This window comes from Triticum dicoccoides, chromosome 1B (assembly GCF_002162155.2).
Source record: "Triticum dicoccoides isolate Atlit2015 ecotype Zavitan chromosome 1B, WEW_v2.0, whole genome shotgun sequence".
In the NCBI taxonomy this organism is placed as follows: Eukaryota; Viridiplantae; Streptophyta; class Magnoliopsida; order Poales; family Poaceae; genus Triticum; species Triticum dicoccoides.
Window position 1 is genome coordinate 355,373,804 of NC_041381.1, and position 13,813 is coordinate 355,387,616.

Consider the following 13,813-nt stretch of genomic DNA (forward strand, 5'->3'; position numbering starts at 1 on the left):
CTCGTTAATCAAAGATGGTTAACTTTCCTAACCATAGACATGTGTTGTCATTTGATGAACGGGATCACGTCATTAGGAGAATGATGTGATGGGCAAGACCCATCCGTTTGCTTAGCATAATGATCGTTAAGTTTTATTGCTATTGCTTTCATCATGACTTGTACATATTCCTTTGACTATGAGATTATGCAACTCCCGAATACTGGAAGAACACCTTGTGTGCTATCACACGTCACAACATAACTGGGTGATTAACTGATTATAAAGATGCTCTACAGGTGTGTCCGAAGGTGTTTGTTGGGTTAGTGTAGATCAAGATTAGGATATGTCACTCCGAGTATTAGAGAGGTATCTCTGGGCCCTCTCGGTAATGCACATCACAGTAAGCCTTGCAAGCAATGTGACTAATGAGTTAGTTGCGGGACGATGCATTACGGAACGAGTAAAGAGACTTGTTGGTAACGATATTGAACTAGGTATGAGGATACCGAAGATCGAATCTCGGGCAAGTAACGTACCGATGACAGAGGGAATGACGTATGTTGTTATTGTGGTTTAACCGATAATGATCTACGTAGAATATGTAGGAACCAATATGAGCATCCAGGTTCCGTTGTTGGTTATTGATCGGAGATGTGTCTCGGTCATTTATACATAGTTCTCGAACCCGTAGGGTCCGCACGCTTAACATTCGATTACGATTTGTATTACGAGTTATGTGTTTTGGTGACCGAAGATTGTTAGGAGTCCCGGATGAGATCACGGACATGACAAGGAGTCTTGAAATGGTCGAGAGGTAAAGATTGATATATTGGACAATAGTATTTGGACACCGGAATGGTTTCGGGACGTTTCAGATATTTATCGGAGTACTGAGGGGTTACCGGAACCCCCCAGGGAAAGTAATGGGCCTACATGGGCCATAGGGGAGAGGGGAGGCAGCCCACAAGGGGTGGCCGCGCCCCCTCCCATAGGGAGTCCGAATTGGACTAGGGGAGGGGGCGTGCCCCCCTTTCCCACTCCTCTTCCCTCTCCCTTCCCTCTTTCCCCCTCCATGAGAAGGAAAATAGGGGCAATCCTACTAGGACTAGAGTCCTAGTAGGACTCCCCTCTCCTTGGCGCGCCCCTGGTGGCCGGCCTCCTCCTCTCCCTTCTTTATATACGTGGGTAGGGCACCCCTTGGAGACACACCAATTGTTCCAAGCTGTGTGCGGTGTCTCTTTCCTTGGTTTACTCCTCCGGTCATATTCACGTAGTGCTTAGGCGAAGCCCTGCGCGGATCGCGGATCACATCACCATCACCCTCACCACCCCGTCGTGCTGACGAAACTCTCCCTCGACCCTCTGCTGGATCAAGAGTTTGACGGACGTCATCGAGCTGAACATGTGTTGAACTCAGAGGTGTCGTACGTTCGGTACATGATCGGTTGGATCGTGAAGACGTTCGACTACATCAACCACGTTAACCTAACGCTTCCGCTTTCAGTCTACGAGGGTACGTGGACACACTCTCCCCGTCTCGTTGCTATGCATCTCCTGATAGATCTTGCATGATCATAGGAATTTTTTTGAAATTGCATGCTACGTTCCCCAACAAAAGTGCTCCTGCCCAAGTCCCGCCTCCAGACAGCGGCGCTCTGTCCCGAAAGTCCTATTCTTATTTTTTCCTGGTCAAAATGACTTATATACCAGCAGATGGGCACCGGGGGTGGACCTGGGTGAGCACAACCCACCAGGTTGTGCCGACCTGGTGGGCCCCCTCTGGTAGTTATTTTCTCCAATATTGTTCAAATATTCAATAAAAAATCTCCATGAAGTTTCAGCTTGTTTGGAGTTGTGAAGAATAGGTGGCCTAACGTAGCTTTTCCAGGTCCAGATTTCCAGCTGCTGGAATTCTCCCTCTTTGTGTATACCTTGCATATTACGAGAGAAAAGGCATTAGACTTACTCCAAAAAGCATTATTATGGATAAAAACATCATAAATAATAGTAAGAAAATAAGATGCAAAATGGATAGCATCAGTGGCCCATAAATATTAAATGGGTCGGCCCAACTAAAGGCCCACAAGATTTAGCAGACCATGATGGGCCCGCCCAGCTAAAGGCCCACAAGACTTTGCACACAATCATGGGCCGGCACAGATAAAGGCCCTCAAGATTTTGAAGACACTAGTGGGCCGGCCCTTTAACAACCTGCCATGTTTTGGGCTAAATGCCAACCATATTTGATCCGGTCCATTAACAGCCTGCCATGTTCTAGGCCTAGTAAGGGCCCATATGAGATCTGGCCCGTTAATAGCCTACCACGTTCTGGGCCATATTACGACCCATATCAGATCCGACCCTTTAAGAGCCTTTGGGCTAAATTATGGCCCATATAATATTCGACCCGTCAACTGAACACTGTGCTTTTGGGCCCACTTGAGGCCCGGTTAGGATTTCTGTTTGCTAAAGGCCCATTTAGTAATACGGCCTGATATTAGTTTCGGCGTGTTAAAGGCCCGTTTAACATTTTGGCCCTATATTTATTTTGGCCTGTTAAAAGCCCGTCATATAGTTCACTACTAGGAAAAACACTACCAGTAGCGTGGGTTTTTTACATACCAGTAGCATGGGTTCCCGCGCTACTGCTACGGCGCTACAGCTAATTTTTAGCAGTAGCGCGTATTTTACCCCACGCTACAGCTAAAAAGTTAGTAGTAGCGCGTGTGCACCCGCGCTACTACTAACCTAAAACCCACTCTATTACTAACGTAACTACAAGTAGCCCTCACTTTTGACCCACGCTACTACTAACAATTTAGCAATTAAAACAAATAAAAATTAGATGTTGTATTCATGAATGGTAATACGTCCAGTGCAAACCAAACCAACATCACAAAACCATCTCAAGATTCCATTTAACATCAGACACACACAACCATCATCGTAAGGTGGGTACCTTCCCTAGTGGTCTACCACCAACCTAAACAGACCACTTCTCTAGATGTATCTACAAGGCTCGGAGTTCAGATGCCGGTGGACAGGAATCCACCCTCCCTCGGACGGTGGCGTCGAGGTCCTCCACATCAGCGACCTCCGGTGTCGAAATCACCTGGGCGATCATCCGTGTGACGTGGAAATCGGGCTTCACGGTGAAGTCCACCTCCGAGTGGTCGAAGAGCACAGTGCCACCAGGCCGCGCTAGTCAGCGTCGATCACCTCAGCGCCCACATGGGAAAGTGAAAACTTGTTAGTACGCAAATTGCATCAATCCACCTCCGAGTGGTCGAAGAGCACAGCGCCACCAGGCCGCGCTAGTCAGCGTCGATCACCTCAGCGCCCACATGGGAAAGTGAAAACTTGTTAGTACACAAATTGCATCTGTTCAACGAAATAGTACTACTAACAGTGTGCTGCAAGAATAAGAAAGCTCAATGTCAAACATCACTTTGGTTGTTAAAAATATCACTCATTCATCATAACATTATTTTTCGTTGTCAAATCCTGTACACCAAATTCACATTCACAAGTCAACTTCTCATTTCTAAATGGCTGAAAAGTGATCTATTTGGTAACAACAAATGCCAACAGTCAAATTCATATTGGCAGAGATCAGACCATAAGATACATGGTTTATTCTTTACACGAGGCAACATTGGATCTAAATGAATTGATGCAAAAGCTACACAATTAGAGTCAAGCAAACCAAGAGAGATCAAATGGTTAGACAACTTACTTCTTCATTTTCTGCTTCTTCGAAACCGAGACATTCGCCTCGAGTTCCTTAAAAAATATTTTCAATAGGATTTCAAAAACTGCCCTTGAATACACCAAGATACTCTATAACAGAATTACTAATAACAGCTGTAGAATCTTACAATATATTATATGTACAAAATAGACACTCCAAGATACCATGTCAAAAAAATGGCCGGGTCAAAGTTCCACGACCATAAGATAGTGTCAACAGACCATAAGTAGATTAACAAACAAAATGCAAAGAGATGCTCTTACCCTTTTAGGTATTGATGTAGTTCCAGCTAGCATACTTAGTCCTGATGCTGATATGGCTGTAGACGAACGCACAACCTATACAAAATTAAAATATTAGACGCAATAGACCAGGCCGAATGTGTTATAAAAAAAATATTAAAAGAAAACCGACCTTAGGTGGATCTGCTCTAGGTGATTGAGCTACAGGAGACACGGGATCCGAACCTGACGGCAAAGAAGCGTCTGTAGTATGAAAGAGAAAAAGGTCAGCCTGTGAAGATCAAAACTACATTGAAACTGGAAAAAGGGGTGAATGAAGTTACCCTGGTAATTCCTTCTGAAGACTCGATTGCAGGGATAGGAGTTGATGCTGTGACCTGAAAAATGATTTTGTTTACGAGATTAGGATTCACAGAGAACATGACATTCGAACCAACAGGCCTCATGCCATAGACGCATCATGAAAATGGCCACAATAAAACGAGCACACTATAGCGAATAAGGTACGAGATATTCTCGGGACTTGCCTTAAGAGTATCAGCTTTTGGACTCCGATCCAATCTTTTAGTGAACTCACATAACTCATGTATTCCTCGTGTTGTGTGATCCTAAGATATTTCAGTCAAAAGGGCTAGCAACACATAATCCCTATAGAAAAACAAACTGTGGGCTAGGAATTTCTACTTATTTGAGTATATGCAAGGCGTCCAAGCTTTATATCCTGCAAAAGAGTAAGAGATTTAGTTTGTACTTACTACTAGAAGTCCTACTCTAAGGGGAAGAGATTATATTGAACACAAATAGAAGTGTGTGCAGTGCAAGCCTGAAAGGTACTATTCCACTACTTACCAGAGTGCGGACAACATGGTGAACTGATTGTATTTCCTCCTGAAAGGCACTTAGATTTCCATGTATAACAGTAACCTGTGAAATACGTATTATTTTTGCAATCAGCATGTACGTCAAGTCAAGTAATCCCGAGCAAACATTCAGGTTAACTTCGCCTATATATAACGACATTCATCTACACTAGAAACTAGAAACTGATACATTTTGGCATCAAGATTTCTTGACAGAATATGACAGCAACCACTGCCAAAACATGATCCCCACATTTTTCACTTGCAGCAAAAGTGCAAAACATGCTATCATACCAAATACTACTAAAAATCAATTAGCACAAGCCTGGACAACTAAATTTTGAACAGTTGCCAATAACCACAACAAGATCCTCGCATACCTCTAAATTTGATAACGGGCCGCAAGAAGAGCTCGAGTAATAATCAGAAAATGCCTAATCGTCAAAGTGTCCCTAACATTTGCCCAGATTTGATTCCGTTTCTACCACTAAATTATCCACAACTCCAAGATTTGAACAGACTTAGAGATCACAATTCCACATTCCTACACATCGCCTCTTCGGTGTGCAATGAGTTGAACTGCACGAGGAAGCCAAGAAACACTCAGGAACGCACTCCATAGACTCCAAGAACTCCAAGAAACAACAGCAGCACATCGCAGAGGCCATCACCTGCTTGCCGGCGGCCGGCTGGACACCAGCTTGGGGTCGAACGGATGCGCCGCCGCGTTGGGTGCCTCCACCGTCTCCGCCACCACGGGGCCGTCCCACAACACCCGCGCCTCCCCGCCGCCCGCCGTAGAGCTCGGCTCCCCCAGCTGCGAAGGCCCCGGCTCTCAATGCCGCAGCACAGTGGACGGAGGGGCTGCTGCTGCTGCCCGCGGAGCCCGGAGGAAAAAGAATGGCCTTGGGCGGCAGCGTCCCCGTGCCCTTCCGGTCGACCCCCGCCGCCCCATCGGCAGTGCCTCTTGTAGGGTTAGCCGCCGGAGCCGGTGGGTCGCGCTTGAACGCCGGAGAGGCTGCGAGCGTTAAATCCATCGGGCAGAGATGGTAGAGCGGGCAGAGGCGTGTCGGGAAAGGAGATGGGCGTGTGGCGCGTGGCCGGAGCTCGCCGGAACTGGCCGGCATGGGTGGTGCCTGCGGGGAGGAGATCGTGGGGGAGAGGTGGTGGACAGAGGGGAGGGGGTGAGGTCGCGAGAGTTTTTTTTGTTGAGGAATTCACGAGAGAGTTCGGTGGTGCGAGTGGATCGCGGTAATAGTAGCGTGGGGTTTCTCACCTGCGTTATTGCTTTTCACTTAGTAATAGCGCAGGTTTTACGATATGCTACTACTACTACTACCACGCGCTACTGGTAATTACCAGTAGCGTGGGAGCCCAAATAAACACTACTGGTAAACTTCTATATATAAGCATTTTCCTAATAGTGGTTGGGCCTAACTATGGCCCGTTTTGCATCCGACCTGCTCACAGCCGATAATTTGATTGGGCCAAACAAAGACCGAGACAATTTTGGCCTGTTAACGGCCCGTAATGTGATTGGCACAATCATGGGCCGGGGTCTATTTCGGCCTGTTGTCGGCCCGTGAGCTGTTCGGCATGTTTCGGGACCAACCTACTTTTCAGCCTACTAAAAGCCCATTGAATTTTCTGGGAAAAATAGGGCTGGCGGTTTGCTCGGCCTATTAAAGGCCCGATACTACTAGTGGGCCAGTTTACATTTAGGCCATTAACGAACCCAGATGACTGGGCCCATGATACGGCCCATATATACACTAGTACACGTCGGTGCTATACAAACGGTTTTTAACCCCTTTCCGCGAAGGCATTTGAAACTATCACCAAGTGAGTGTGGGTGATAGGGGGCCCTTCCCACACGACCCAGAAATCATCGTGGATAGGCCCTCCTGGGACACCAAATGAGCTCGTGTGCGATTGGGCGAGTCATCGAAACCCAATCATTTCCGTAGGTATGTACATCTCACACGGTGAATCCCAGAAAAACTTTTCCGTAGGTATGTACATCCCACACGGTGAATCCCAGAAAAACATTTCCGTAGGTATGTATATCACACACAGTCAATCCAAGGAATATATTTCCGTTCTTATGTACATCCCACACAGTCAGTCTAGAGAAAACGTTTCCGTTCGTATGTATATCACACAAAGTCAATCCAAGGAATACGTTTCCGTTCTTATGTACATCCCACACATTCAATCCAGGGAAAATCTTTCCGTTCATATGTACATCCCACAAAGTTTTATGTGTAGGCTCATGTGTGAATTGTGTAACTATCACATGCACTCTGCCTTGGTTAACTGTTTGATTTTATCAACTACATCACACACGATTTGATGAAGAAAACTGTGTGGCATTGGGCTATCCATCACAGGCGCTTTTACTCCTAGAACCATTTGCAAAGCTCCATGACACATTTAGCAAGTTTATTAGTTTACAGTTAATAATTCCAGTATTACGCAAATTCACATTTCATACCGAACATCAGTTTGCCAATTTCATATCAGGCACATAAATATATTATAACATCATAGTACGATAGCTACATGAAAACAGCACAGTACAACATATAGCTAGTTCAACTTCATAAGAACAATATTATAACAATATATTCATTTCCCTAATCGAGATCATCCAGGCTCGTCTTATCCACCTCTGGCTTCAGTTCAGTAAGAACTTGTTTTGCACGGGCCAACTGGGAAAGTGCCTCCTCCTTTGCCAACACCATCTTAGCAAAGTATGATTTAAAAAAAATCGAGCTCATTCTCCACCTTTCACTTTTTATCCTGCATCTTCAAATATTCTTCAACGTTGACAACAGTTTCTCTATGCCTACGTCTGTTCTCTTCCTCATACATGCTCCAGATCTTTGCTAGGCACATCTTCAAAGACTATGGCCACTCTTGATCAACCCACTCCAAGTAAGAACACTTCCGTTCATCCTATAATATTTAAAACTAGATCAGTAATAGTTGTAGGGGAATTGGGTTTATAGCAACATGGAAAATCACCAATGCTTATTTTGAAAAACTGAAGAAACATGTTAATTATGACATATCTTCTCAAAAAGATCAATGTGCAAATGAATTAATTGCTACTGAGACAACAACCAAATTCTGGAACATCAGAAGCTATAATTAACTACAACAATGCTTCAAGTTCTTACTCATGTATAATAAATAACAAATTGAACATTTTATGAGGAAGGTAAATATAACTGCAACAGCATAGCGGTAGTGTTTGGTTGACAGCAAATTGATACTAACAGGTGTGTACATGCACAAATTTAGTAACATAGAACTAATAGCACTAAGGCCCATCCACTATGTATGCCAAAATTGGGGTAAAGACAACTTTTGCTACCGCACCGGTGCCCTGCACCGGCAAGCCGATGCAGCGGAAAAAAACAGGGACCCATACTTCAGAGCACGTAGTTGCTCCAATGCCCAGTTCCTTCATGCCATACAAATTTAGTATTTTACTGCTTGGCTGCTCGGATGTGTGGACCAAAGTTGGCTGCACAAACTGCTGAAGTGGTGCCAAATAATTTTCTAATGGCACCGCGGATGAGGTGGCAACAATTTAAGATACTAGGTACAAACTGTGACACTGTCTTAGGATGTGTTTGATTGAAGGTGTGGTATGAATGGGTTGGGACCGTGATAGTCTCTGAATCACATCTAACAAATGATTTGTAACAACGAAAGAGGGTCTAACCTTCTCTGCACATGCTAGAAACTTTCTCCCACTATCCACAGACTCAAATGCAACTAGCTTCACGCATGGAGATTGATGGTGACAATGAGCACATAGATCTTTAGCCACCCCGCTCCATTCGTTGCCACTGATGGTCCTCAGGAGCTACAAAAGGAAGAAATGACTCAAATCGACTGCCGAGTAAAAATCCTTCATTCCAAATCATAGCCCGAGAGAGAAAATAGAGGCATACCCGGGTGCTGAAGGAGTTGTCGCCGGAGGAGGAACCGCTGGAGAGGTCTTTGAAGAAGACCATGGCGACCTCGGCAGTAGGATGCGAGACGGCGAGAGCGAGGAAGCGGCTATAGCTTTGGAAGGAAGGAAGGAAGGAGGAAACAGGGGAAATGTGACTTGTGGTCGGGGAGAAAAGGGGGTGGGGAAGGGGGGAGGGGCAGGGGTAGATATTTTGGTGGTAGGCCAAAATTTTGGAAATGTGGGGGGAAACTTCGCGCCGGTGCCGACGGACCATTCACTTTGAACGATTGTGTGCATCGCAAACGATTCTTCTGCTTTACGCGCATGGGATGAGTTTGATAATTCAAATTTTGGTGGAAATTTCCCTGGGTACGTCATTGCATAATTTAACATCGCTTGCTAATTTAGGCACACAGAAGAGCGTACAACAGATAGACCACACTTACTGAATCGAGCAATTTTAGTGATTAAAGAGCCAGTTGACCTGAACATTGCTCTAGCAAAAGACCAGCATTAAAAACAAAGCCTAAGTACGCATAATTTTAACAAATCCGCCGCCGCACCGGCCTATGCATCGCCGGTGTGAGATGAGATGTTGATGACTTGTCCTGGCAACATGCCGCCGTTGGTGGACTCCGCGTCACCCCTGCTAAAGTCGACCGCGTCCTTGTCCTTGTTCTCATCCTCGGTGCCGCCCTCAAGGTTGTTGTACTCGTAGTACACTACTAGGGAAAACCTTATACACAGAATCTTACCAGCACAGAATCTTACCAGCAGCGATCTTCAAAACACAACGCTACTGCTATTTAGCAGCAGCGCGCTCTAGGAAAACACACTGCTGAAAGAAAAGTAGCAGTAGCGTGTTACCACAAAACTGCGCTACTGCTCTAATTGCCATGACCTGGCCGTCCAGCTAGTTATAGAAGTAGCACCCTATAAAGGACCGCGCTACTGCTACAGATGTTAGCAGCAGCGCACTTTTTTGAAACTCGCTACTGCTAATTTCAGCCCACAAGTTTAGTCCCACCTCGCTCCATGAACAGGGTGTTTACCACCTTAAATATGCTACTCCTCAAACTATCACAACCACTTGGTCTTCACTGAACTCTATGTGTAGAATTTGTGGCCGCAATATGAGTCTTCTCCGGTTCCTACCGGAGAGGACTCATATTGACAATTCAGATTGTACACAAAAAGATCATTGATGGCCAATGTATTTTTGCATTGACAGACAATTTACCACTAGCGCTTTTAGTAGCAAAGTGCTACTGCTAGTCAAACTTAGCAGTAGCGTGCATCCCAGCCCATCGCTACTGCTATTCTCATTAGCTGCAGCACGTTTTGTTACCCGCGCTACTACTAACGCTACCTTATCCCACCGCGCGCGGCCGACTCCTCTCTCTCACTCACTCTCCCCCTCACTCTCGCCCTCGCCGATAACCACCGTCGTCCGTCACCGCCGCCGCCGTCATCTGTCCGCCACCAAGGTACACCCTCCTTCTGTCCCTCCTCCTCCCACCGCTCCCTCCTCCCTCCTCCTCCCACCGCACCCTCCTCCCTCCACCTGCGGCTGCCCCCTCCTCTCTCCTCCGCCTCCAGCCCTCCTCCTGCCGCCCCTTCCTCCTCCTCCTCCCACTACTAGGGAAAGCCTATACACAGAATCTTATCAGCAGCACGCTTTAAAATAAGGCGCTGGTGCTAATTAGCAGTAGCGTGCTCAGGAGTAACTCGCTACTGAAACAAATGTAGCAGTAGCGCGCCCGCTCAAAGATGCGCTACTGCTATAATTCCCACGAGGCCGCCGCGAGACTAGTTATAGCAGCAACGCGTTATAACAACGGGCGCTACTGCTACGTAGCATAGTAGCAGCGCATTTCTCCAATAAGCACTACTGCTAAGTTTACTACACAAATTTAGTCCCACCTCGCTCCGTGAAGAGAGTTTCTACCACCTTAAATGTGTTACTTCTCAAACTTTGACAAGCACTTGGTCTTCATTGAACTCTATGTGTAGAATTTGTGGCTGCAATATGAGTATTCACCTGTTCCTAAACCGGTGAGGACTCATATTGACAAATCAGATTGTACACAAAAAGATTGTTGATGATCAATGTATTTTTGATATATTGAACAAAGTCTATTTTTACATGCTGACACATAGCAGTAGCGCTTTATTGTGAAAGGCGCTGCTGCTAGATAGCTTAGCAGTAGCGTCTTTCCCTATAGCGCGCTACTGCTAAGCCATTCATCTTCCACCCCCATCTCCTCTATCCGAACCACTCACACAGTCACACACTCACTGGATCTCCTCTCAATCCCCCGCGTCGGTCCACCCCCGTCGCCCCTCCTCCGTCTGTGCCGCCGTCACCTCCTCCTCCTTGCTGGACTCGGTACCGGCCTCCTCCTCCGTCCTCCCTCTCCACTCGCCGCTGGCCGGCCCCTCCTCGCTCCGCCTTCCTCCTCCGTCCTCCCTCCACTGGCCGCGCCGGCCGACCCCTCCTCGTTCCGCCTTCCTCCTCCATCCTACTCTCTTCTGCCTCCTCGAGTCACCCCTCCTTCTCCCTCCTGCCCACTACATTTTGATTTAGTAGGCTAGTTCATATGCAACATTTTGATTTAGTTGATATGATTTAGTTGATTTAGTTGACTTAGAACATTTTGATTTAGTTGATTTAGTAGGCTAGTTCATTTAGTTGATTTAGAATGTTTTGATTTAGTTGATTTAGTAGGCTAGTTGATTTAGTTGATTTAGAACATTTTAATTTAGTTGATTTAGTAGGCTAGTTGATTTAGTTGACTTAGAACATTTTGATTTAGTTGATTTAGTAGGCTAGTTCATTTAGTTGATTTAGAACATTTTGATTTAGTTGATTTAGTAGGTTAGTTCATTTAGTTGATTCAGTATGCACCATTTTATTGTTATTTTCTCTGTACATGGATAGGTACGTAGTTGTTTTTTTAATAAGTTATTTTTTGGCAAAATGTAGGTGGTACCTTGTCATCTAATATGTTGCTAGATCTTAGGATTATAATTGTCCATCAAATTGATTCTCGCGGAAGAACCAAAAATATCACATGCTACTATTTTTCTTTCCTGTGAAGTGGATCGTTAATCCTTTGCTCATATTGCTTTAGGAAAAATGGCGCCACCACCACCACCACTATGTCGACTGTGCAAGTCAAGATGCACCAGCAGCCTTGCAACTGGCAAGCTGTTCGGCATCTACTTCCAGCCGAGTTTTCGTCATGCGGCGGTAAGAAATTAGATGAAATGTAATAACTATTTTATTTTTAGTGTTGGCATTACTGCATTGTGTCATTTTGCTTATTTTACACAGATCGTCCCATGCAATGTGAGGTTGAAATTCAACAAGCTGACAGGAGACACTGTGACATTTGAGGCTCCTGGGGGGCCATACACTATGGAGGTCGAGAAAGGACGCAATATGTCGCAGATTGGAGGAGATGGATGGGCCCGTTTCGTCGCTCGCATGCATCTTACTGGTGGTGAGTTGATCAGCTTCTCCTTCCGAGCAGAAAGACCCAAGTTGGCTATCATTTATCTCAACCCGGTGGAAGATGATGAAGATGACGAAGATGATGAAGATGATAAAGATAATGAGGACCCACTCGATGAAGATGATGAGGACCCACTTCATGAAGCCATCATAGCTCAAAGAACAAGGCTGAGTGAGGAGGAGGTGTCCAACCTGTGGGACATAATTCCGCCACGTGATGACTTTGTCGGGGTGCCATTCGTGACCCGCTTGACAAATACCATGGTTGATCGACATGATATGGTATGTTATACTTACAAATGCAAATTATCCGATGAATTACTTAGTGTACAGTCCAATGATATGGTATGTTGTGTGGAATCTAGTCGATGATATGTTTTAGTGTAGAGTTCGATCACATGCTTATTAGTGTAGAATCTAAGGAAACTATTAATAGTGTAGATAATCCATATGTACTTATTTGCGAGGCTATTTATTAATTGATATGTTTTTCTTATTCAGAAATTGTCAAAGAGCATATCTGTGAGTTATTGTATCGAGCCTGATGAAGAAGGCTCAGCTGGACTACGCCTTACTGCAAGGGGCTCTGTCACAACCTGTACTTACCGTGTGGACACAGACGGTCGCACACACTTAAACTCAGTTGGGTGGAAGAAATTCCTCGTTGGCAAGAATCTTCGTGTTGGACAGGCCATCCTAATTACTATCAGGAACACCAACCGCCCAGGCTTGAGGATGATGATTGTCTTCGATATCATCTAGAACTACATATGTGTGTGTGTGGCTATATCATCTAGAACTACATGTGTGTGTGTGTGTGGCTATATCATCTAGAACTACATATGATGATCGTCGTCGATATCGTCTAGAACTACATATGATGATCGCCGTTGATATGACCTTGTACTACTTGAGGATGCATGTTGACTATGCATGAAATTGTTATCTAGTACTCCCTTTGTTCCAAATTACTCGTCGTGGTTTGAACTAAAACCACGACGAGTAATTTGGAACGAAGGGATTACTACCTAGTAACGGTTTATGAATTTGATATCTACTAGCAGTACCTAGTATCTAGTATCTGAAAGGGAAACTGAAAGGGAAAGGGGTACGGGGGGAAATGATGAAAGATATAGCACTAGCGAGGGACTGCGAAATCGCTACAACTAGGTAATAGTAGCGCGTTCATAAAAAGCGCTGCTGATATCGTCAACATTAGTAGCGCGGGTAAGGGCCGCGCTACTACTATGAGTTAGCTGTAGCGCCTTATTAGTAGCGCGGCCACCCGCGCTGCTGCTAGCCTCAAAACCCGCGCTACTACTAGGGTTTTCCCTAGTAGTGTCCCACCGCCCCTCCCTCCTCCTCCTCTGGCCGGCCCCTCCCCCTCCTCCTCCGACCGCCCCCTCCCCCTCCTCTCTCCTCCCTCCCTCCCTCCCTTGTCTCTGTTCTTGCAAATCGTAGCTGTTTTGAATAAAATAGAAGTAAGAAAATTTA

The 13,813-nt window shown here is 45.6% G+C and overlaps 1 protein-coding gene and 1 long non-coding RNA gene across 5 annotated transcripts; both read right to left on the reverse strand.

Moving 5' to 3' along the window:
- Positions 1-2,807: 2,807 nt before the first annotated feature.
- LOC119335198 lies at positions 2,808-4,358 on the reverse strand. Of its 2 annotated transcripts, XR_005161722.1 has the most exons (4): positions 4,299-4,358; positions 4,148-4,218; positions 3,997-4,071; positions 2,808-3,765 (listed from the first exon to the last, which is right to left on the reverse strand). It is a non-coding gene; the product is annotated as an uncharacterized LOC119335198 (long non-coding RNA). The 2 variants fall into 2 exon arrangements; XR_005161721.1 differs by having other exon boundaries at positions 2,808-4,071.
- A 143-nt stretch (positions 4,359-4,501) lies between these two features.
- LOC119335185 (translation initiation factor IF-2-like) lies at positions 4,502-6,034 on the reverse strand. Of its 3 annotated transcripts, XR_005161715.1 has the most exons (5): positions 5,507-6,034; positions 5,216-5,414; positions 4,825-4,899; positions 4,660-4,696; positions 4,502-4,583 (listed from the first exon to the last, which is right to left on the reverse strand). XR_005161715.1 is itself a non-coding variant. In XM_037607351.1 (3 exons), exons 1-3 carry the CDS (start codon positions 5,960-5,962, stop codon positions 4,646-4,648), a joined length of 582 nt encoding a protein of 193 aa, XP_037463248.1. In that variant the 5' UTR covers positions 5,963-6,034; the 3' UTR covers positions 4,508-4,645. The 3 variants fall into 3 exon arrangements, 1 of the variants encoding a protein (XP_037463248.1); XR_005161719.1 differs by lacking the exon at positions 5,216-5,414; XM_037607351.1 differs by lacking the exon at positions 5,216-5,414 and having other exon boundaries at positions 4,508-4,696.
- Between the last annotated feature and the right edge of the window lie 7,779 nt (positions 6,035-13,813).

What these genes read in the sequence shown, in the direction of transcription:
- LOC119335185 (XM_037607351.1), bottom strand. Translation starts at nt 5,962, where the DNA reads ATGCCGGCCAGTTCCGGCGAGCTCCGGCCACGCGCCACACGCCCATCT. An exon ending in AGCCGGCCGCCGGCAAGCAG is followed by an intron (nt 4,900 to 5,506) that starts GTGATGGCCTCT and finishes CGTATTTCACAG; the next exon opens with GTTACTGTTATACATGGAAA. An exon ending in ACCATGTTGTCCGCACTCTG is followed by an intron (nt 4,697 to 4,824) that starts GTAAGTAGTGGA and finishes ACTCTTTTGCAG; the next exon opens with GATATAAAGCTTGGACGCCT.